Consider the following 24,930-nt stretch of genomic DNA (forward strand, 5'->3'; position numbering starts at 1 on the left):
TTCCCGCATGTTTTGAACCTGGGCATGGGGGATGGAGATCACACTCAGAGCTCAGCTCGCAGCTACAGGCACTCATTTAAACGGAGCTATGGTGAGCAATGTAAGTCTTTTAACTTCTCAAATTAATTTCTATGAAAGTTAAGCTTGCAAAGGCATGAACTGAAACGCGCCAGACTGAACTCGCGTTGTCATCACGAGAGCTCATTCAGCTCATTTATCTGACTCCTGCAGTTAGTGCTCAGTGCTGTGACACTCGCGCAGTGACTCACTCATTATATTGAACAGACACGTTCAGTTTTTAATTGTAGTGTCTTCTCTAACTCAGTCACTGTAATCAAGTTGGTGGCTTTGAGAATGGCCCTTACAGGACAGTGAAGCATTCTGGGAATTGTAGTCTTTCATCCCCATGAGACAAAAATACATTTTCTGTCTTTTCTCAGTCTAGAGGACACCAAATTCAAAAATAATTTCACATTTCTACTGCATTGATGACCCAGTTTAAATAAAGATTCATCTTCCCGGCGCTGAAGTACCCCTTTAAGTTATTTCTGCTATTATAGGTTATTGCTGCTGCAGAGCAAGTACAGGAATTGCTACTGCCAACAACACACTGCTGTGAGCAAGACATGCTGCTGCTGTACAATACAGCATACAATAATTACCCATAGTAGATACAGGTGGAGCTGGGGAAGATGGAGGGCTTCTGAAAGCACTGTTTAGCAAATGCTACCCGAGTATTTGAAGGTCAAGCTCATTGGGTGCTTATACACCCAATTAGTCTCTAGATGGCGTAACTAACGGCAAAAGATCTAGACTCCGTCCACACAGAGACGCGTTTAGCTGTATACGTACATTTTTTGTACCGTATCAGCGTTTCGTTCACACGGATCCGACGTTTTGGAAGCATGAATCTGATATTTTCTGAAACCGGGTCCTAGAGTGGATGAATCTAAAAACGACAATCTTCCGTTTTCGTGTGTACAGCCAATCCGTATATTTTGTGAAACAGTGATGTCATCACACTACGTCCGGCACGGTGAAAGAGTTAAGGGATACAACTATGGGCACTGGGCATGAGCACATCAATATTGCATAATTTAATTACCATATTTGCATTATTGTAAGGGTAGGTTTAGGGTTGGGGTAGGTGTAGGCGTTAATAAAACACATCTGTTAAGTAGCTAATGTATTTATTGTTATTTTATTGTGCAATTTTGTCTCACCTCCTACCACTTCTGTACCCCTTCTAGCCACAACTCTTCTTCTCTGTTTTTAGGTTATTTCTGTGGCAGAATTACAGCGCCACACACTGGCCTGTTATGAATACTACATCGTTTTGGGTTGTTTTCATAGCTCTTGCAGATATTTCTTAAAACGAGGAGAGAAAAAAACGGGGACGGGTCCTCAGTCGCATCTTTCATTGGCCAATGTATGACTTATATTTTTTGTTGACTGACCTTTGTTTTGTTCTGCATTAGGGATGTCAATTTTAACAAATTCCCATGATCGATCGTCGTTTAAATTAACGATCAATTAATCGATTAATCGTTAACCATAATACTGAAATATGCGTCTACAGCAGTGGCTTATAGCCGACAGCATGACAGTAGGCCTATGTGCAATGCTGCTCAAAACGCATGTTCTTCACCAAATGAATGAGAGGGATTTTTATCTAAACAAAGGGCTATGGGATTGTAAAATTAGTCGATGTTATTTATAATTTAATTAAATTACTTATTTAATAACCAAATATAACATGTAATACAACACGAACGCCGCCTCAGATCTGTTATTCAGAATGTGTGGACACACTTGCAAGAGCAACGTGCTGAAACGTCACCTAAACCCAGTTAATTCAAAACGATTTATTAAAATATTGTTTTCATTAATGTTATGTAATGTGACAGTCCCAATCATAGTTATTATTAGTGGTGCGTTGCTGTTTGAACTGCGTGAGCTGAAGCGGATGCGCTGAACAACACCGGTAAGTTACACTGAAACTTTGCTAGCACGTTATTTAACTCAACAAAAAGCTTCCTATATGAGATTAATCAGATTTATATAAAGTTAACAAAATATTACAAATTATATATCTTCACAAAATGATGCGAATGGACAAGTGAACTTGAATTGAGTTGCTGATATTCATATTCAGAATGGGAGACGTGTGGTGTTCACGCGCTCTAGGAACAACGCTCTGAACGCACCTAAACCCAATGACTTTACAACCATTTATTAAAATAGTGTTCTCATTTGTTATATAATATGACTGTCTCAATCATCGTTATTATGCATTGCTCTGTATGCGCTAAAGCCGAAGCACTGAATGAAAACCAGCCATCACTGACTGAAGCCATTTGTTAGTGCGTTTTATTTCGCTGAAAGAAACGCATCCTATATGATTGATCACATATATAACGTTACAAAATAAATGTAATATTACAAATTACTTCAGCACAATCTGATGCGAATGCACAAGTGAACTTGAACTAGTTACATGCGCGAGTCAGAATGCGTGACTCATGTTGTGCATGCGCTCTTCCTGGATCAACGCAATGAAACACACGGCAAATAAACCCAAATACTTAACAATCACAATGTTTTACTACAATAGTGTTCTCATTAATGTTGTGTAATATGACAGTCCCAATCATAGTCATTATTAGTGCTATTGGAGCTGCACGCTGAAGCTGATCACTGCCACGCTTTTACTACCGCTCGCCTCTAACGTTAATTATTAACCAAATGCATCCTTATGAGATAAATCAGCTAAAGATAGGCCTGCACAAAATAAACACAATATTACAACTTACATTTGCACAAAACAAAAGGCTGCGAATGCACATGCAAGCTTGCAGTCATGATGAAGGTGTGACTCCTGCAGTAAAATGGTTCCAAATAGAACTCGGGCACGCTCGCTTCATTTTTCCTCCCGTTTCCTCACGCACGCGCATGACCCTGCTTATTTGATGATCGATAAGTCTTATCGATCAAATGTCTTATCGACAATTAATCGATCATCGATTAATCGTTGACATCCCTATTCTGCATCATATCTAGGGGCGTAAAAATGTAAAATCGATGTCCCTACAATAACAGGCTGGTATGCATCTACTCAATTTACTGCATCTACTTTACTAGTAACAGTTGTGCATAAAACTTCCCATAGTTTTAAAAATCCAGCATTTAGATAATCTTGATAAGCGGTCAGATGACGGCATCAGCCAATCAGATCGCCTATGCAAACATCCTAGCACAGACACTAGCAAATTGCATTTATGCAGCTCAGACAAACTCAGTACCAATTCATTTTCTGTCAGTTAATTGTTGTGAATTTAAATATGTGCAAATGATTGTGTATGAATTAAAGATATAGTTCACCAAAAAAATTAAATTATCCCATGATTTACTCACCTTTGAGACATTCTAGGTGTATATGACTTTCTTCTTTCATATGAATATAATTGGAGTTATATAAAAAAAAAAATCCTGGCTAATCTAAGCTTTATAATGGCAGTGAAGGAAAGCCCAAAATTTGAAGCCCAAAAAAGTAGTTTTATATTTTTATAAATATATATATAAATATTGAAAACTAATGTTAGGGGTTAACAGGTTATGAGCAAAGACCAGTAGTGAAACATGAAGACCAAGCGTCAGGAGTGCAATTAATTAAAGAAAAAAATTACTGAATAGTTTGCAGTTTCAACAGCAGAAGCCAGCTTCAAGTCTCACAAGGAGTTCGTAGGCCGCGCTCCATCTCTCGTCGTCAGTCACTGTAATCAAGTTGGTGGCTTTGGTAATGGCCTCACAGGGCAGCGAAGCATTCTGGAAATTGTAGTTTTTCATCCCCATGAGACAAAAATACATTTTCTGTCAATTCTCAGTCTAGAAGGCACCAAATTCAAAAATAATTTCACATTTCTACTACATTGATGACCCAGTTTAAATAAAGATTCATCTTCCCAGCGCTGAAGTACCCCTTTAACAGTTTATGACCCAAGACCAGTAATGAAAAATGAAGAACAAGAGTCAGGAGTGTAATTAATTAAACAAAAAATTTACTGAAGAATAGTTTGCAGTTTCATCAGCAGAAGCCAGCTTCAAGTCTCACAAGGAGTTCGTAGGCCGCGCTCCCGCTCTCTCAAAGTCTCTCGCCTTACGAATTCGCCCGTAGTTACCTTCCAGATCGCCAGCTTTCTCAGAACAACAAGTCCACCCGTCTCTTAGTATGTCCATTGTACACCATTCTCAACACTGATCTGTAACATAGAATATTGTGCACATACACCGATACAGTCTCTCCAAGGTTGGAGCTGATTAAGCTCCAGTTCTAACCCAAAACATACTGATAACATGTGCTTTCTCTCAGTGAGAGATACAGACATTAGTACAGGAAATATTCATCTTGATGAGTTTGTGTTTCAGTAAAAAGAAATATAAAATGAATAAAATATAATAAATAAAATGAAAGACACATCCATATTTCATATATGGAAGCCGGCTAAGTGAGCAAAAACTGTTACTGCACTCCTGGCATGTTAGGGGTGTGTGATACCTCCAAAATCTAAACACACGATGCTTTGTGGCTATCAAGTGTTTAGTGACACATCACACATCTCTAGGCCAGACCCTCAGTCACTCCTCAGAGACCAAATATACACTTTAGAAAACAAGAAACATAAAGCAAAATCATAACTGGAAATAATCATTATAATAATATGGGAAGATTAATATTGATTAAAGCTTTGATTATGAATTTAAGGAGATATATATGTGATATATATATATATATATATGTTCTTATGTGTTGTTATTAATGTTGCTTAAAAATATACTGTCTTTTGTACTAAAATTTTAACTACATATGCAAATGTATGTAATTACTAAACTAAATTATTAACTATATCAACTAAATTACTGATCTGCCAAAATTGACGCTATATGACAAATTAAAATGAGCTGATAACATCACCGTTTTCAGAACGACTGTACAGCCGAATCAAATTCTGTTGCATTATTTTCCTGTTAAAACTGTGAAGCTGCTTTTAATGAATCGTCATTATAAAAAGAGCTATGTAAATAAAGTTGACTTGACTAGATTACTGTTGCTGGTTTTAGTTAGACACCTTGAGCTCATCTGTGGGTGTTTCTATGATTCATTCATCTCATTTGAGAGATAAAAAAATGCACATGTTGAGGAAAATCTGAAAAAGTTGATAAATGATGATGAAGGATTTGGGAGGGCCGATCCTCTCTCACATAAATGGAAGCTCCCTGCAGACAGCAGCTGGTGTCCGTTCCACACCAGCAGCTATTTGTCTCATCCCAGAGCAGGAAACTTTCAAAACAAGGTCAGATTACATACTGCAAGTGTTTCCATTGTCTCACTCCACTGTCACTGTGGACATGTTTGCACTTCAGGTTTTAGGGGTGGCAACCACATTCAAATGCATGTTAATGTTTGTCCCTTGTGTGTACAGATTAGGGATGTTTAGTTCGGTAAATTTTCCCGATCAGTTAACCGTTTACTGATAAGATTATAATATTGAATTGGCATTACATAAAAATACAACTGAAGACTGTCTGTGACCCGTTAAAAAGACATTTTTGGCGTGTTTATGTTATTGTGCGAACTGCTGAACATACAGAACAGCTCAACAACAGAACCTAGATTCACACTAGAGCCCTGCATTTATGCCCGAGCCCGACGGGATCCGACTTTTTTACGCCTCTATAGGGCCAGGCTTCGGGCCAATTTTCACTTCATACCTAAATGTGGGCCGGGCTTCGGACCTTATTTAGGCTTCTCCTTCGTTTTATATTTATTTTATTAATTAAAAGAAAAAATGTTCTGTGCTGGTGGAAACAACATGAGACCATAATAGCTTACGCAACTGTCAAGACATCACTCGCACATACAGAGTCCAGCAGCAGTGTGTGTTTCTTCTAGCCTAGAAATCTAGACGCACCCTAGCGGCAGCAAATCTAATCTGCCCGCGAGTGTCGTCTAGCAACTCTCAATACCCTTCTGAGCTGTAAACGCCAAACTCTGGTCGGGCCAATCACATCGTGTATAGAGTCGGTGGGCAGGGCTTAACATAATGACGGCCGAGTTGCACGTGCATGTGCTTCTAGTAAACACAGAAACTGGCGAACGGCGGTCTTTCGAAGCAGCTTTGACCGCGACTCTGGAAGACTTGGAGTTAAGCTTTTCTCTGAGAAAAGAACAAAGAACGGCACTGAAGTCATTCTTAAAAAGGGAAGATGTGTTCTGAGTTTTGCCGACCGGATACGGTGAATGTTTAATCTGTCAACAAGCTCTGCTTCACTTTCGTTGCTCTGGTTGGTTATAGCGCTATCCTATCGCGTGCAGAGGGAGTTTGAAAGACAACCGTGATATAAACGTACCGCTAATGACTGCTTAAAGGTCCCGTTCTTCGCGTGTTTTCGAAGCTTTGATTATGTTTACAGTGCGCAATTAAACATGAGTTCATGTTTCGCGTGTAAAAAAACAGCATTTTTCACACAATTTACTTATCTGTACAGCGCTGTTTCCTCTGTCCTAAAAACGGCCTGATGATTTCCTTGTTCTATGAAGTCCCTCCCTTCAGAAACACGTAACGAGTTCTGATTGGGCCAGCGCTTCCCGTGTTGTGATTGGATAGCAGCTTAGCGCACTTTGCCCGGAAAGGTCCCGCCTCTTACCATAACGGGGAGATGCAAGCGCTGAATGCGCGCTCTTCTCCACGTGGGAGAGCAACAAGACCACGCCCGCTTTTTTGCATGTTCTTGTGGGCGGAGCTTTAGTCAACAAACGGTTCTAGTGACGTCATTACATCCCTGCACTTCCTGCTGTAGTCCAAACCGGCTAGGCTTTGAAAGGGATATTTTAAAACTTAAAATATCTCGCTTGGCATTGAACTTTGAGCTTTATAATTTTACAGGTATTATTTATGCTCTAACAGCAACATTAAACACTAACTAAAGTTTGAAAGATGGAATCGCGAAGAACGGGACCTTTAAAAAAAAGAGAGGAGCTGCTTGCTATGTCGCGCCCTGTCTTCCTATTTCAGGGGAAATTACGTCAACACATTGAATAACGTTGCATGTTTCAAAGCACTTCAGTGGGCCTTCAAAATATTTGAAAAACTTTTATGTGGTATGGCCAAAAAAGCCATGTGATGCACCAAACACGCAGGGAAAGAGCAGAAAAGGGAAGTCTATTATAATATCAGAAAATGAAATGGACCTTTTTATGACATTACATGGTTAGATTATATTAGAGAAAAAATGCCTCTAACTAAAACACAGAGTACATTTACTGTGCAAGCAAGCAGCATGTTAGCTAAAGTTTTCGGGTGCACTCAGACATCACATAATGGAGCGTCAGCAGCATTCCACTGGAGCCTTTGAGAAAAAAAATGCTGCATCTTTTTATTTGATTTCCTGTCTTGTTGGCTTGTATTTGTGAGTGCTTGTGCATATTACATACACAACTGTATGTGTGTATATCTTTTGGGCGCTTGGAAGGCACCATTGTGTCACTGGGCAGAAGGCAGGAAGCACTGGAGAAGAAATATTTTGAGGAATTCTGTGTTGTAAGAGGACATTTGGAGGAAAAAGCTTGTGGATGTCAATAGAAGCTGATTATTTTTGGCGCTGGTTCATTGTTGGATTCCCGACCGAGTGCTAAAATAATCTCCATAGATGTGTTGGAAAGTAGGGTTGTCATTTTACCAACATTTCAGCAGTCGATGCCAATCCTAGCAAAATGAAATGATTACTGATGCCAAAGCAAAGCCCATGAGATGGCATTAGCCTACTTCACTGGTAATTGGTGTGATTTTTTTTTTTTTTTTTTTTGTAGAGATTCATGCAGATTTAACAACTTTACAGTTTTGTTCATGCATTTTAAAACATCTTGTAACCTTGTAGCTTGGTAAGCCAAAGCAAGCCATTGCCATTGCAGTCATATTTCTTTCCGTGAATAACTGGGTCAATTTGTTTCACAAGTAAATATATGTCCCAATGAATTTGTATGCTGGCAAACTTACCACCGAGTTGATTATCACTTGTCTCATTTGTATTTGAGAGAGTTTACACACAGGGAATTAAGTTTGCCCAAAATGTGCTTTTGATTTCGACACTTTGACATGCAGCCGGACTGAATGTTTGGCTCATATCGCGGTGAATGATCCATTCTTTTGGAAAGAGCCAAAACCTTTACCCGAGCTCTCAGAATTGTACAAGTTGATTTATTTAATATTATTTGTATTGGCTTGGAAACACAACCAAGTAGTACATTTTCAAAACGTTTCTGCATATTTTTAATTGTTTGTATGATACACAAAATGAAGTGTCCTTTCCACTACATATATGTTTTTCATCTATAGAAACTTTTCATTAACAGTAACTGACTTTCATTATGTTAATACTATCAAACATTGTATTTGTGTCTCTTTTTGTTCAATTTAATACATTTTAAAGGGCACCAATTATATAAAATTCACTTTTACATGGTGTTTGAACATAAATGTGTGTTGGCAGTATGTACACAACCATCCTATGATGGTAAAAATCCACCCACTCCTTTTTTTAATCGCCATAAATCAAAAGCAGTGTCTCAGAACAAGCCGGATTCTGGGCAATGTGATATGTCACATTATACAGGCCCCGCCCACAAGTGTTGATTGACCCCGCCCACAAGTGTTGATGGACACATATTCATATGAATTAATATTAACAGCAGATATAGCAGTACTGTATATTACAATGGCATCACTTTAACACAGATCTAATATACACACAGGATTTCTGTACTTGCTGCGTACGTGCACACACATAACCAACTGTTATGTCTGTTATGTCCAGAATCATGTGAACTTTGTGTGTTTCTGACATAACCTTGTGTGCATTTGACAGTTTAATCGCAATAATACATAAAAGAGAACTAATTTATTGTAATACTCACTGACGCACTGACATCAAGCTCTGGTGTGTGTGCTCAAGTTGAGAGGGATATGGGTTTAAAACGCATGCAGATGATAATATTTCATGATGATGAAGAATTGCAATGTCACGTGACCGTGTCCATGTTTTTAAAATGGTATAATAAATGATCTGTTAGTAAATTTTGATCTGAAACTAAACAGACACACTCCGGGGACACCATAATAATAATAATAATAATAGGTGCCCTTTAATACATCATTTAATCCAAGTCATCAATAGATTTCTATAGATAATGTATTATATAGAACTGGCTTGCAATTTCCAAAATAGATTACCCAAATATAATGAATTACTATTAAATTATATGCTATTGACATCAAATAAAGTGCTACTGAGGTTGACATCTTGCTCGGCTCTTTGCATTCAAGTTTTTCATTTGTTTGCTATTTTCAAGAAGAATTTTTCCATAGTTATGACAATCTAGAACCAAGGGGCCTGCCTTCGATTTATAAGCTGATCTGACCGGCCAAATTCTCATTCCATGACAAACAGCATTTATTTTTAGTGTCTTTTGGGCTTATTCTGTCTCTTCTTGGCTTTCTTGTTAGGCCATTTTCCCCTTGCAGTCTTCTTTTCTTATTCCCTCACTGAACTCTCACTCACTTTGTCAGTCTTATGTCTTGAAAGACCCAGAAGCCACAGAGTTTCCAAAGTGCAGCACATGCTCTTAGTCTGTCTGTTTCTGACTGTCAAATTGTGGTTTTGTCACCTTGTGTTATTCTCATCTCATATTCTTTTAACACATCTTATCACTTCTTTTACAGACTTGTCCACGGCGAAGAGAAAGTTTGCAGAGTCGCTGAACGAGTTTAAATTCCAATGCATTGGCGATGCAGAAACAGATGATGAGATATGCATTGGTAAGATCACTACATTGCTTCTTTTGAATGTGTGTTGTTAAGGCCAGTGTGTTTATTGACCAAAGAACCAACAACTCTAACTTCAGCATGAAACCAAAGTTTCATCAGGATTATTCAATGTTTTAAAAAAAAAAAAAATCAGTGAATGCTATTACACAAAACATTCATAGAACACATATGAGATCTGTTAACTCAGCCTTAAAAGCATTGTTTCTCTGAAGAGAATCGGTTGAGTGCAAATTAATCCATGGCCATCTGATTCCACTCCAGTTCTTACACAATATATTCATTACAAGCTTTTAACTCAAATAGACAGATTACTGAGCGCCATCCACATGACCATATCATTGAGCCTCTACGATGCCACAATTAAACTAAGGTTTCAGCTTAACTTTTATGCATTTGCCATAATTCCTCTTGACTGTGTGGCATCAAAAGCCTAAGTGTTGGAACCTGTGGGAATTTTTGTGGCTTTCTGTAAGTCCTGGCACCTTACTTGGAAACTTGCTGAAATCCTACTTGGCTGAATCTGAAGAAGGAACAAGTATTGACTTGCCTTTCTTCTGATCTCATCTTCAATTGCTGCCTTGCAGTCCTGCAGTCTCTTACTTTCTGTTGACATTGTTCTTTATGAAACTGAACATTAAAACCATAGGCCACAGCAGAGCCCACTTTATTATATCTGGACTCTGGAGTTTTCTTAGTAAATGCATCCATTGCACGTCTGAGGTTGAGCAGGTTTATCTTGAGAGATTTGATGAGTGAGCTGCTTAGGTTGGGATACACAGTGCATCCGGAAAGTATTCACAGAGCTTCACTTTTTCCACATTTTGTTGTAATTAATTCCTTATTCCAAAATGAATTAAATTCATTATTTTTTCCCTCAATTCTACAAACAATACCCCATAATGACAATGTGAAAGAAGTTTGTTTGAAATCTTTGCAAATATATTAAAAATAAAAAATCATGTACATAAATATTCTCAGCCTTTGCTCAATACTTTGCTAAAGCACATTTGGCACCAATTACAGCCTTGAGTATTTTTGAGTATGATGCTACAAGCTTGGCACATCAATTTTTGGGCAGTTTCCCCCGTTCTTCTTTGCAGGACCTCTCAAGCTCTATCAGGAAGGATGGGGAGCGTTGGTGCACAGCCATTTCCAGATCTCTCCAGAGATGTTAAATCGGGTTCAGGTCTGAGCTCTGGCTCGTCACTCAAGGACATTCACAGAGTTGTCCCATAGCCACTCTTTTTTTTTATCTTGGCTGTGTGCTTAGGGTCATTGTCCTGTTGGACGATGAATCTTTGCCCTAGTCTGAAGTCTAGAGCGCTCTGGAGCAGGTTTTCATCAATGATGTCTCCGCACATACTGCATTCATCTTTCCTTCGATCCTGACTAGTGTCCCAGTTCCTGCTGATGAAAAACATCCCCACAGCATGATGCTGCCACCACAATGCTTAACTGTTAGGATGGTATTGGCCTGGGGATGATCGGTGCCTGGTTTCCTCCAGACAATGATGCTTTCCATTCAGGCCAAAGACTTCGATCTTTGTTTCATCAGACCAGAGAATTTTCTTTCTCATGGTCTGAGAGTCCTTCTGGTGCTTTTTGCAAACTCCAGTTGGCCTGTCATGTGCCTTTTACTGAAGAGTGGCTTCATCTGGCCAGTCTACCATACAGGTCTGAGTGGTGGAGTGCTGCAGAGATGGTTGTTCTTCTGGAAGGTTCTCTCTCCAGAGAGAAATGCTGGAGCTCTGTCAGAGTGACCATCAGGTTTCTGTTCACCTCCCTGACTAAGGCCCTTCTCCTCTGATCGCTCAGTTTGGCTGTGCCCCAGCTCTAGGAAGAGTCCTGGTGGTTCCAAACTTCTTCCATTTACGGATAACGGAGGCCACTGTGCTCATTGGGATCTTCACTGCTGCAGAAACGTGTCTGTACCCTTCCTCAGATCTGTGTCTCGTTACAATCCTGTCTCTGAGGACTACGGACAACTGTGGGACCTTATATAGACAGGTGTGTGCCTTTCCAAATCATGTCCAATCAACTGTATTCACCACAGGTGGACTCCAATCAAGTTGTAGAAACATCTCAAGGTTGATCAGTGGAAAAAACCTGAGCTCAATTTTGAGTGTCATGTCAAAGGCTGTGAATACTTATGTACATGTGGTTTTGACTTTTTTTTAAATATTTAATACATTTGCAAAGATTTCAAACAAACTTTTTTGTTCATTGTTATTATGGGGTATGGTTTGTAGAATAAAAAATAATAAAAAAATCAATTTTGGAATATATAACATAACAACATGTTCAAAAAGTGAAGCACTGGGGATACTTTCTGGATGAACTGTAGTAGTGCCAAGCAGTGTAAGGCAAGCATCCCTATTACTTTTGCACATACTTAGACATACATGCACATACATGTTTGCTGCAGACATGAATGCCATATAATACATCAGTTCTATATGGATTGTTTTACTATTTTTAATTTTTTATTACAAATTTACAATTTGATTTTTTGCCTGCTGGACAATAAAGCAAAAAAAAAAAAAAAAAGTCTAGACTTGCACCGAAGTTAACACATAATCAATATTTAAGGACCACACCACAATATCGTGTGGTGATGTTTTTATTATTTTATTTATTTATTTTTATGACAATGCAACATTAAGTGAACATGCATCACTTAAAACGGCACCACAAAGATCTGTACGACGATTAAAAGGCAGGGCTCGACATTAACGCTTGTCCAGGACAAGTGGATTTTTTGAAGGGACAAGAGTAAGATAATTTTACTTGCCTGACGGCCTAATTAAAACAAAAAATAACTAGCGAATCACCAAAATGCAAGAATGTTTGTGCATTAATTTAGTCTAAGTGGCGATCAATATTGAATAATAATATATAAATATGATGAACTGACGATGAGGTCGCACTGTTGACGCTCGTGCAGCCTCTCGAGGAGAAATCACAACACTAGAGCGTTTTCCTGAATAGCCTACCATCACGACTAAAAATGACACTGATTTCATATGACATTTTATCATAATAACAAGGAATTGTGTTTCTTACAAAATATTACATTTAGTCATTACATATATTTCACAAATAAGTTTATTATTTTAAAGTGTGTATATATATATATATATATATATATATATATATATATATATATATATATATATATATATATATATATATATATATATATATATATATATACAGTCTTGTTCAAAATAATAGCAGTACAATGTGACTAACCAGAATAATCAAGGTTTTTAGTATATTTTTTATTGCTACGTGGCAAACAAGTTACCAGTAGGTTCAGTAGATTCTCAGAAAACAAATGAGACCCAGCATTCATGATATGCACGCTCTTAAGGCTGTGCAATTGGGCAATTAGTTGAAAGGGGTGTGTTCAAAAAAATAGCACCCTTGTTTGTATATGTATATATATATATATATATATATATATATATATATATATATATATATATATATATGTATAATTTTTTAATTATTTTTTTATTTTTTTATTTTTTACTTTAAGGGACTACACATTAGCATTTTTGTTTTTCATGAGCAGGTATCTCACATTTTCTTCGTGAAAATAATAGAATAATTTTTTTGTTGGTTTTTGTTTTTTTAAGCATAGGAACAAACATTTTGGTTCATTTTAGGAGAGTTTTTCCCCCTTGCCTTTTGTTTTTCTAGTCGTATTTGTTAAACACAGTCTTTGTAGAAGTTTTTTTTTGCCACTTATTTTTGCAAGAGCACTAAACCAATGGTAGATTTGTGTTTTCACCTTTTCATGGTTGTCACACGGACATAATACTTGTTAAACACAAACCTGATAACCGGGTTTCCGTGGTAATTTACTATAACATGATTTTTGTTTGACTTCAGTGCTTATAGATGTAAATCAACATAAGCCCCGTTTCCACCAATATTACCTGGAACAATCTGTCCCAGGAACCTTTATTCCCTGGAACTCTTTTTTCCCTCAGACCCGTTGCTGACTGCGTTTCCATTGCGGTAAAGTGGTCCGGAAGGAGTCCGGTGACGTGGGACTGTGCATGACTCTTTTAGGTTCCCACTGGATTTTGTCATCCGCAAATAAACCTAATAAAGCCTGAACCTCATCGTCGGCCCATCTGTCGTATTTTGTTGATTTGAACTGCACACGACTCTTACTGCACGCATAACTTTATTAAACCCCGGTTCCCAAAGTCCCTAGTTCCTGGGGAAAGTTCCCGTGGTGGAAACGCGGCTATAATATGTAAAAGATGATGTGTGATCACCTGTAACAGTGTCATGAACTGTACAAGGTTCTAGTGGTTGTAGTTTTCATCCTCACCACCAGGGGGTCCTAGAGTGCTCCCTTGGTATGGTTAAAAGGTGAGGAAGTAGTAGAGTAAGACAGAGGACAGCATGGTGTGCTTTGTGTTCCTTCTTGGCCTTGAAACATCCTTGTTGGGAAACCTAGTTGTTTGATGCTCAATTGTAAGTAATGTTTGATTATAACCACTGAATGATGTATATTGAATAACTTTATTTCATGCTTAATGTTATATGTGAAATTTAGTCATGAGGTAACTGTTATTATGCCTTGAGATTGTCGTGAACCCCATTTTAAGTGGGTTGATAGAATGAATGTTTGTATTTTCTTTTATAGAAGGATTCTTGATTATGGGCATTCTTTCCGTGTTCATCACCATGTGCTATGGGAATAATGTGGATGGGCTATCATTGAGGAAGAGACTGATGTGCCAAGGCATATGGGACATTTCTTGCAATACATGTCTGAGCTTCAAGCTTCAAGTATAATCCTTAAGTTTTTTCCTGCGGACGAGACTTTCTGTGATTTCTGTTTTGGGTTATTGATTGATTTGTTTTTGTTCTGTTTGTTTGTTGTTGATTTAATTATTTGGAGAAGGTCTGTTCCAATAGGGGTTATTCAAGTATTATGTAAAAAGGGTCCATTGTCGTGTATTTGTACATCAAATGAACTTAATCAGCAAACGAGTTTGGAAAAGGAACTCTTTATTGATATAACCATGTGTGAAGTAATACAGTTGAATCCTCCTTCAAAATTTGTGTAGCTGTTTTCTTTGTTAGAGAGACAGAGGATCAGTTATAGATGGCGCCCAAACAGGGACAAAACTGTATTTATTCTTAACTACTTTGATGTGCAAAATATGAAATGGAAGACTTAAATCCTGATGAGAGGGATGAGAGTATGCCCAACCCTGATTTTACAGCTGGTCCATTTGTGACTCGTAGAGAACCTGTTAAAGAACTCATACATACTTTAAGTGAGCTGTATATTAATTCTGAAGAGGATGATTCCGTTGTAGATGCAGACCCACAACCTCGCTCTACGACGCCCCTACCACCTGAAGAAAAGGAAGGAGATGATTTAAACTTATCCCTACAGGCAGCAATAGAGGAATTAAAAGGAAGAGTTGTTAACCTGGAGAAATGCAGTGCTGACTGTATTCAGGAGGTAAGCCAGTGCTGTTCTCAAGTAGATCTTGAGGTTCAGTGTGGATCTCTGGAGGAAAAGCTGACATACCATATCGAGAGGGAGTGTGACAGAGTTAAAAAAATCTTAGAACTGAGTATACAAGATCTGGGAAAATCTATGGTTGACTGCTTAAAAAGGAGAGATCAGCAGATTGATAACAAGCTAAGGTCCTGGGTACCAGTAACTTCCACTCCAGTTGTTACATCTGCTCCTGATCAGTACACACCCATTTCACGGCAAGGTGGAAGGAAGACCCATGCATCTCAGCCTTTTTCCGTCAACACTGAAACTGTACCTGCACCCACCTATTTGCCCCCTGTTAAAGTAGAGTTTCCCCATTTTGGAAGTGAAGCAGACACCGATCCTGTGTCTTTTATTGAACGATGTGAAGAATATTTGGCCATTCGACCTCTGAGTGACTCTGAAATTCTTGCTTCACTTACTTCAGTATTAAAGGGCACAGCGAAAGATTGGTGGTTGGCCGAGAAAAGAACGGTATTGACATGGCAACAGTTTAAAACAATCTTTCTCCGCTCATTTTTAAATGACGATTATGAGGCTGAGGCTGAAAGAAGGCTTCTGGAGAGGAAACAAGGGGCTAAGGAGAGTATACGTGATTTTGCATTCCATTATAGAGCGTTGTGCCTAAGATGGAAGAAGGACATGCATGAGAGAGAAATGGTGCAAGCCATACTAAGAAACTGCAATCCTCGTCTTGCGAGCCTGTTGCGAGGAACGGTGAGAGACGTCAGTGAATTGGTAAGGATAGGGACCCAAATCGAAAGAGATTTTGAGGAATCCAAACGATATTGGAACCATGCCAATTCTGAGATGCAGAAGAAAAGATCTCCTAGTGAGAAAGATACCATCCATAGGTCAACCCATGCTAATACCCGAGTAGTTCAGTCGGTTTCATTTCCCAGTCAGGCTGAGTTGAAAATGGTGACTTTACCCATATTACTAAGAGGTCGGTACTTTCAGGCAATGGTGGACACAGGGAGCACCCTGTCTCTGATTCAAGAGTCCTGTTGGAACCAAATAAAAGGACAAGACCAGTGGAACCCAAGCAAAGGACAGACATTCATGTTAGCCAATGGTCAGATGCATTCTTCCATGGGCATGTCTAACTGGGAATGTGAGCTGCAGGGGCAAAAGTTCAAACTGACATTGTATGTGCTGAGAGATTCAGATCTGACAGTACCAATAATTCTGGGTATGGATTTTTTAACTTCTGCTGGGGTTATGCTGGATTTCCGAAGGGCTCAGTATGGCATAATATCCCAAGAGGAAAGTGAAAGTGAGAAGTTTCCCCTTTTGCCATCTAAGTCATTTACCAACTATGTGGTTTCCTTTTATCTTGCTTTGCCTGGTAGAGAAATAACATCAGAAGTCTCATCAGCTGTTCGACAACTAGCCTTCAAAGCTGATACCACCTCAGAATTCCAGAGTCATTTGGAGAAGTTGATGAGTGAATGGCCTATGGTTTGCACGAATGAGGTAGGACACACTTCAGTAATCAAACACTGCATCAATACTGTAGATGAAGTTCCTCTCCGTAAGAGAGCATACCGTGTATCTGTGGCGAAACAACAATTCATTGACAAAGAGATTAAGGAGATGTTAGCCAATAACATAATTAGACCTTCAAACTCATCATGGGCTTCTCCTGTTGTTATTGTTCCTAAAAAAGATGGTGGATCTAGGTTTTGTGTAGACTTCCGCGGATTGAACTCAAAAACGTACTTGGATGCTTACCCGATGCCCCAAATCCAGGATATTTTGGGATCTTTACATGGAGCCAGAATCTTCAGCACTTTAGATCTCAAAAGTGGATATTGGCAGGTGGAGATGGAGCCAGAAAGCATGCCTAAAACTGCTTTTGTGACATCCTCAGGGCTATTTGAATTCTTGCACCTACCATTCGGTCTTAAAAACGCTGCAGCTTCTTTTCAGCGTTTAATGGAATGTGTACTGAGAGAAATCAAGGGAAAATGCTGCTTTGTATACATTGACGATATTGTGGTATACTCAAAGGATGAGAGTGAGCACTTGTTGCACCTAAGTCAAATTTTCCAGTGCCTCAATCAAGCTGGTTTGACTTTAAACCTTAAAAAGTGCAATATGATGCAGAGGTCTTTAACTTTTCTAGGCCATGTGATCTCAGAGGAAGGCATTAAGACGGATCCTGCTAAGATAGCGTCAGTGAGTCAGTTTCCAGTGCCTCAATCCTTGAAGGAGGTGCAACGGTTTTTAGGACTTGCTGGCTGGTATCACCGATTTGTACCACGATTTTCAGAGAAAGCAGCCTCTCTCCATGCTTTAAAGAAGAAAGGAGCCACTTGGGCTTGGACAGAAGCCTGTCAAGAAGCATTTGAAACTATTAAGAATGATCTAACTCAAACTCCTGTCCTGATTTCCCCAGACTTTTCTAGGCTATTTAAGGTGCAGACAGATGCGAGTGAGAAAGGACTGGGAGCAGTTTTGACTCAAGACATAGAAGGAGAAGAACACGTTGTTGCTTATGCTTCCCGTTTACTTCAGGGAGCTGAAAAGGCATACTCTGTGTCTGAGAAGGAGTGCTGTGCTGTTCTATGGGCTGTGGAGAAGTGGCGGCCTTATTTAGAGGGTAGACCCTTTGAAGTTATAACCGATCACTCAGCATTGACTTGGGTTTTTAATCACCCCAAACCCTCTTCAAGATTGACCCGGTGGGCTATACGGTTGCAGGAGTTTGAATTTACAGTTAAGTATCGGAAAGGACAATGCAATGTGGTCCCAGATACGTTATCCAGGAGTCTGGAAGACACTGCAAATTTGAACATGGTGAGGCAAATGAAGACTGCAAGTTCAACTGTAACACCCTCAAGCCTACCAGTGGATTGGGAGGAAATTGCGAAAGCTCAGCAAGAGGATGCTGAAATAAAGGAACTGACTGATAAGGCTCTCACGCAAACAGATATCAATCCCTTAAGAATCCATTATGTTGTAAGAAATGGGTTTTTATTTCGTAGTGTGCCAGATGGACAAGAGGGGCAGAAGTTTCAACTGGTAGTACCAGAAGGTTTGCGCAAAGAGTTCTTGAAATATGCTCATGACAATCCGTTGAGTGGTCACTTTGGGCGGCTCAAAACCCTTTTGAGATTGCTTGATATGGTGTACTGGCCCAGTTTACGCTCCGATGTTTGGAAGCACTGTAAAGAGTGTCAAGTGTGCCAGATGTACAAACCCTCAATCTCCAAGTTGTCTGGTTACTTGCAGAGTACCCCAGTGGTGGAGCCTGGATATATGATAGGTGTGGACCTAATGGGACCTTTTCCTAAGAGTCCCAGGAAAAATGAGCATCTTTTGGTGATAGTAGATTACTGCTCAAAATGGGTTGAGTTGTTTCCTCTACGGGTAGCCAAAGCCCCACAAATAGCTCACATTCTGGTAGATGAAATTTTCACTCGTTGGGGTACTCCAGTCTATTTGGTTTCTGACAGAGGAGCGCAATTTACCTCACACCTCTTGAATTTAGTATGCAAGCAATGGGGGGTAACTCAAAAACTTACCACTGCCAGTCATCCACAAACTAATTTCACAGAGCGCATCAACCGTACGCTCAAAACTATGATAGCCTCTTATGTCAACGAACATCATCGTCATTGGGATCGTTGGCTTGCAGAATTTAGGTTTGCCATAAATACAGCTTGGCAAGAATCCACTAGGTTTACACCTGCTGAAATCGCTTTAGGGCGAAAACTAAAAGGACCAGTAGAGCGAGCCCTGTCAAGTCCACCTGATCCCAGTAATCCTGCTTATGCAGTGCTGGAACGATACGAGAACCTGCTGAAGTCGGTGAAAGAGAATGTAGAGCAAGCTCAGAGGAAGCAAGGGCACTATTATAACCTTCGTAGAAAACATGCTCAGTATCAGGTTGGGGATTTAATATGGGTGCGCTCTCATCCCTTGTCACGGGCCAGCGAAGGGTTTATGTCTAAGCTAGCTCCTAAGTGGAAGGGTCCAGCTAAAATTATAAAATGTTTGGGTCCAGTTAATTGTTCTGTTGCATTTTTGGATGACCCTGATCATTCAGACATCTTTCATGTACAGAACCTGAAGCCTTTCCATGGTTATGTCAAGCCTTCCAATGAGGAGAAGGGTATGTAACAGTGTCATGAACTGTACAAGGTTCTAGTGGTTGTAGTTTTCATCCTCACCACCAGGGGGTCCTAGAGTGCTCCCTTGGTATGGTTAAAAGGTGAGGAAGTAGTAGAGTAAGACAGAGGACAGCATGGTGTGCTTTGTGTTCCTTCTTGGCCTTGAAACATCCTTGTTGGGAAACCTAGTTGTTTGATGCTCAATTGTAAGTAATGTTTGATTATAACCACTGAATGATGTATATTGAATAACTTTATTTCATGCTTAATGTTATATGTGAAATTTAGTCATGAGGTAACTGTTATTATGCCTTGAGATTGTCGTGAACCCCATTTTAAGTGGGTTGATAGAATGAATGTTTGTATTTTCTTTTATAGAAGGATTCTTGATTATGGGCATTCTTTCCGTGTTCATCACCATGTGCTATGGGAATAATGTGGATGGGCTATCATTGAGGAAGAGACTGATGTGCCAAGGCATATGGGACATTTCTTGCAATACATGTCTGAGCTTCAAGCTTCAAGTATAATCCTTAAGTTTTTTCCTGCGGACGAGACTTTCTGTGATTTCTGTTTTGGGTTATTGATTGATTTGTTTTTGTTCTGTTTGTTTGTTGTTGATTTAATTATTTGGAGAAGGTCTGTTCCAATAGGGGTTATTCAAGTATTATGTAAAAAGGGTCCATTGTCGTGTATTTGTACATCAAATGAACTTAATCAGCAAACGAGTTTGGAAAAGGAACTCTTTATTGATATAACCATGTGTGAAGTAATACAGTTGAATCCTCCTTCAAAATTTGTGTAGCTGTTTTCTTTGTTAGAGAGACAGAGGATCAGTTATAACCAGTCTCATATTTTTTTTTTCTTTCAAAGCTAAATCACTACAGGAGTTTGCTGGAGTCTTACAAAACCTGGAAGATGAGAGGACTCGAATGGTGAGCTTCTTCATTTTCATTTTCATCACCTTCATCAACTTCATTATCATTATGCTTATCACTAATAGTTTAAAGGAATAAAGGAATAGTTCACTCAAAAAAACAAAAAACAAAACGTGATTTCAAACCTACATAAAGAACCTGTTGGACAGTATGATGATATAAATGATATATACACCGACCAGGCATAACATTATGACAGGTGAAGTGAATAACAGTTTATTTCTTCATTTCATCACTGCACCTGTTAGTGGGTGGGATATATTAGGCAGCAAGTGAACATTTTGTTCTCAGTTGATGTGTTAGAAGCTGAAAAAATTGGCAAGCGTAAGGATTTGAGCAAATTTTACAAGGGCCAAATTATGATGGCTAGACGACTGGGTCAGATTTCAAAAACTGCATCTCCAAATTGCAAAGTTGATGCTGGTTCTAATAAAATATGCCAGAATACACCAGAGTACACCACATACCACCTACCTAAGCATTGTCACAGTCCATGTTCACCCTTTCATGGAACCGGTATTCCCTGGTGGCTGTGGTCTCTTTGAGCAGGATAAAGCGTCCTGCCACAAAGCAAAAATGGTTCAGGAATGGTTTGAGCACAGCAACAAGTTTGAGCTGTTGACTTGCCCTCCAAATTCCCCAGATCTCAGTCTGAGGGTCTGTATGATCATAAACAAATATGATCATAAACAAACAGACAAATAAACAGACAAACTCCCACAAAAAAGTATGTTGACATCTCCATCTTGATGAGTATCCAAGCAGACATAGTCTGAATATGCCTTAAGAGAACTGTATACAGTCGAGAAAGTCTCAAAAGATGACGCATATCCTGCACAAAGTCTTAAAGGGACAGTAGCCTTTAATGCTGTCTGTTTAATGCCAAACAAAAGAAAAGTACATCACTCAATGCTCTTGATTGGATAGCTTTTGTAAGTTTAATAAGGATTAATCTTTAATTTAAACAGTTAAATATGCAGTTATTTAACATTTGATTACTTTATTTATTGATTACCAATTTCTGTACCTTTCTGCAGGCCAGTACAACTATTATTATTATTATTTAATGTACACAAGAGTGAGGTCAAGTTAAACATTTTAGTTTGAATTTTATTTTATACTGTGGGTTATTGCAATGTGCTAAATAAATATTTGCATAATTTGTAATTGATTTTTGATTTGAAACTTTAATATTAATTAATGCAATTGCAATGCCTTGATCTTTAGTAAAGTTACACAGTCATAGCATTAGGCTAGACATAAATGCAATGGATAATTGGCATAATTTCTTTTACTCTTTCGGTTTTGGCCAATCATTTTTATTTCGGTGCATCCCTTCTGACAATGTTCTGCTCGGTGTGTCGTCAACACGCTTCAGAAGATGCCAAAACTAGTAGTTTCATTGTTGGGATTATAAACATAAAACTGGAAGCCATAAAAGACCACGAATCATCCAAACACCACATCCAGGTAAAAAAAAGAGCAGAGCGCACAGAGCCCTACTCATTTAATGAAATGTATATCAGTTCATGGTTTGTGTGTGTATAAGAGAGAAAGAAAAAATGTCAGTATTGCATTGAGACTTGAGATTAAATAAACTGTTTAAGTACTGTAGCGCTTGTAGTATACATTTTTTCACATGCAGTTACACATTGTCGGTTAAAAACAAGAAAGTGGCTGGTAAAAACATGGAGTGGCTGGTAGATTTTGAAATCCACCATCCACAGTGGCCGGTGGACAAAAAAGTTAATTTCCATCCCTGGTCGAGTGGAGTCCATGCCCTGACGGATCAGGGCTGTTTTAGCAGCAAAAGGGGAACCAGCACAATATTTGGTCATAGTTATGGCTGATCGGTGTATATATTCTGCTGAAGCATTTGTATCTTGCTAGCTGTCACATGTTAGGTATATTTTTGAGCTTGTGGGCGTGACTTTGTTTTTTCACACTTGTCCGATGGAGATAATGTGTGAACAAGTGGTTTATGGTTTTCAAGCAAAGTTGCAACTTGCTGATGTGCACTCACACCATACTTTATATCAGGTATCAATATGTATATCCAACAATCCAGGATTGATATATATGTAACACATTACAAGTATTTCAAGTTACATATGGTAATCAGATTACTTTTTAACTAGTAGCTAGTAAAGTAACGCATTACTTTTACATTTACCAAGTATATCTGCGTTACTTTTTCAAACACAAGTTGCATTGCTTCCCATGTATTGACTAACAGCTCTCCTGTCTATGACCTCTGATGATCCAATTCAACCATACGAATACGTTTTTATCACTGTTGTAAGAGTTTTTGAACTTTCTACTCCTGTATCCTATTCTTCTGCAGTCCTCGGGCTATCTCACTTTTGGTGTGAAAGAGCTTTTATTTGCCAAAAATATACCTTTTGTGTCATTAAACAACAAACAAAGTAACAAATAAGCCCAGCCCAGGTCTTAATGATTGAGTATGTATTCTCAGACATACATACAGACATTATACATTCAGACATATAAGGCACATTATAATGTCTTGATGGTGAGTATACATTGACAGAAATGTCAGTTTTGGGTATAAGTAATGAAAGGAACTCAATGACTTGTGTCTATTCAGATTGAAAATGCCACAGATGTGTTGATCTTGCCGCTGGAGCGCTTCAGAAAGGAGCAGATTGCAGCTGCAAAGGTGAGAGTAGAAGTGCCTGTTTAAACTGCTTTAAGATGTTATGGTATTCATAGCAGAGATAGGCTTATTGTAACAGTTTTCAGTCATCAATGCTATTGAAAAAGAACCCTGTTCAGAGGCACATTTGTCACTTATGGTTAATGTTACGGAACGTAAAGGTTTCATGTTGGCTGAGCAATAACAGATCTAAGTGTTTCTAAGAAAATGCCTTCACTTTTTAAACAGCACTGCCATCTGTTGGTCATGTTGTGTAAGCACTCATTTTAGCGTTCATGATGAAAATAAAAATACGGTATACAATAACCTGCTCAATTAAATACATATAACAGGTTGTACATATCTCTTTAAAAAAAAAGGAACAAGGATTAAAATATAATGGCAAACAGTGTTGAAAGTTTAAAGTTCTTCCATTATGCTTGGAGGCGATTGATTCCTGAGTTGTGGATTCTCTACACACCCTCGCCCTTGACAAAAGAGTATACTATACATAGGTTATAGTATAAAATATACTTTAAATAACAATTTTATACTATTACAAAGTGTACTTACGTGGACGTAAGTGTCTAAAGAAATGTAGTCATGAAAGTGTACTCTCTTTCAGCACACTTAAGTGGTCTTTTATTTCATATTGTATAAAACTATACTTTAAAATATTTGAAGCACACAAAAAGAGCACAAACAATACAATTAGGCTCTTAATTAAGCACTAATTCTTTTTCATAAGTTGGGAATAATAGAGGCATTTATGTTATCTGTGTATTCACAGTCTAGAGAAAAGTAAAACATCATGAGAACTCACTACTTGATTTACTTTAATTCAAGTGAATGCATGCCCTTTAAACCGGAATGACTTTACTGCTTTCAAAAAGTAAAATATATTACATTTCAAATTAATATACATGTACACACACACAGTACATACGTGCAACTCTCCACATAAGCTACATTTATAGCTGTTGTATGTTTGAGTTGACTCAGAGTTTGCCTTTTTATCCCATAGGAGGCCAAAAAGAAATATGATAAAGAGACGGAGAAGTACTGTACAGTGTTGGAAAAACATCTCAGTCTGTCTGCCAAGAAGAAGGAAGCACACCTTCATGAAGTATGTTCTGCTTTCAATGCTGTGGTTCTTAAATACTAGCATTTATTTAGTTTAATGTACAGTATTAAAAGGCTTGTCTTCATTTGTAATAGCCAATGCCTTTGGTTTACATAGGCACTGCCACGGTACATAGGGGCTAAACTCCACAAACCCCCAACGTGATTTCATGTTTATTTGTTCAGTTGTGTATTGTGTCTGATTTTCTAAACAAATTTCCCCCAGGCGGATAACCAGGTGGACCATGTGAGGCAACACTTCTATGAGGTCTCGCTGGAATATGTCTTCAAAGTGCAGGAAGTCCAGGAAAGGAAAATGTTCGAGTTTGTGGAGCCGGTAAAACATCATTACATTTTATTTCACTGGTTCTTCAAAAATACTGTAGCACTGCCAAAAATCAAAACCATGGTATCCCATGTTACATTTTTGTTAGTAAAGTTCTTATAATTTTTATTTCTGGGTTCATACAAGGTGCTAAACGTGCTTAAATTTGACTTTTTGAAATGTAAGTCCTGGAAAACCCTTGAAAACTGGCATATTTATGAAGAGGTACAAGTTCTTGAATTATTGAAAGTATATATCATGAAATGTATGTTCATTTTTGTTAAATTTGTAACATTTAATGTTCATGCAAAATTAATGTGGCAGTCTGTTTGATATAGATATAAAGTAAAT

General features: G+C 38.5%; 1 protein-coding gene across 7 annotated transcripts in view; it reads left to right on the forward strand.

The window, feature by feature from the left end:
- Nucleotides 1–24,930, forward strand: part of LOC137046956 (rho GTPase-activating protein 26-like) — a 176,951-nt gene that overhangs the window by 51,803 nt on the left and 100,218 nt on the right. For all 7 annotated transcript variants that reach the window (XM_067424476.1, XM_067424477.1, XM_067424474.1 and 4 more), the window contains exons 2-6: nucleotides 9,777–9,872; nucleotides 20,412–20,473; nucleotides 23,085–23,156; nucleotides 24,157–24,258; nucleotides 24,481–24,591. In XM_067424476.1, coding sequence (XP_067280577.1) covers nucleotides 9,777–9,872; nucleotides 20,412–20,473; nucleotides 23,085–23,156; nucleotides 24,157–24,258; nucleotides 24,481–24,591 — 443 coding nt within the window. The remainder of the gene's footprint in view (nucleotides 1–9,776; nucleotides 9,873–20,411; nucleotides 20,474–23,084; nucleotides 23,157–24,156; nucleotides 24,259–24,480; nucleotides 24,592–24,930) is intronic.

This window comes from Pseudorasbora parva, chromosome 18 (assembly GCF_024679245.1).
Source record: "Pseudorasbora parva isolate DD20220531a chromosome 18, ASM2467924v1, whole genome shotgun sequence".
Classification (NCBI taxonomy): Eukaryota; Metazoa; Chordata; class Actinopteri; order Cypriniformes; family Gobionidae; genus Pseudorasbora; species Pseudorasbora parva.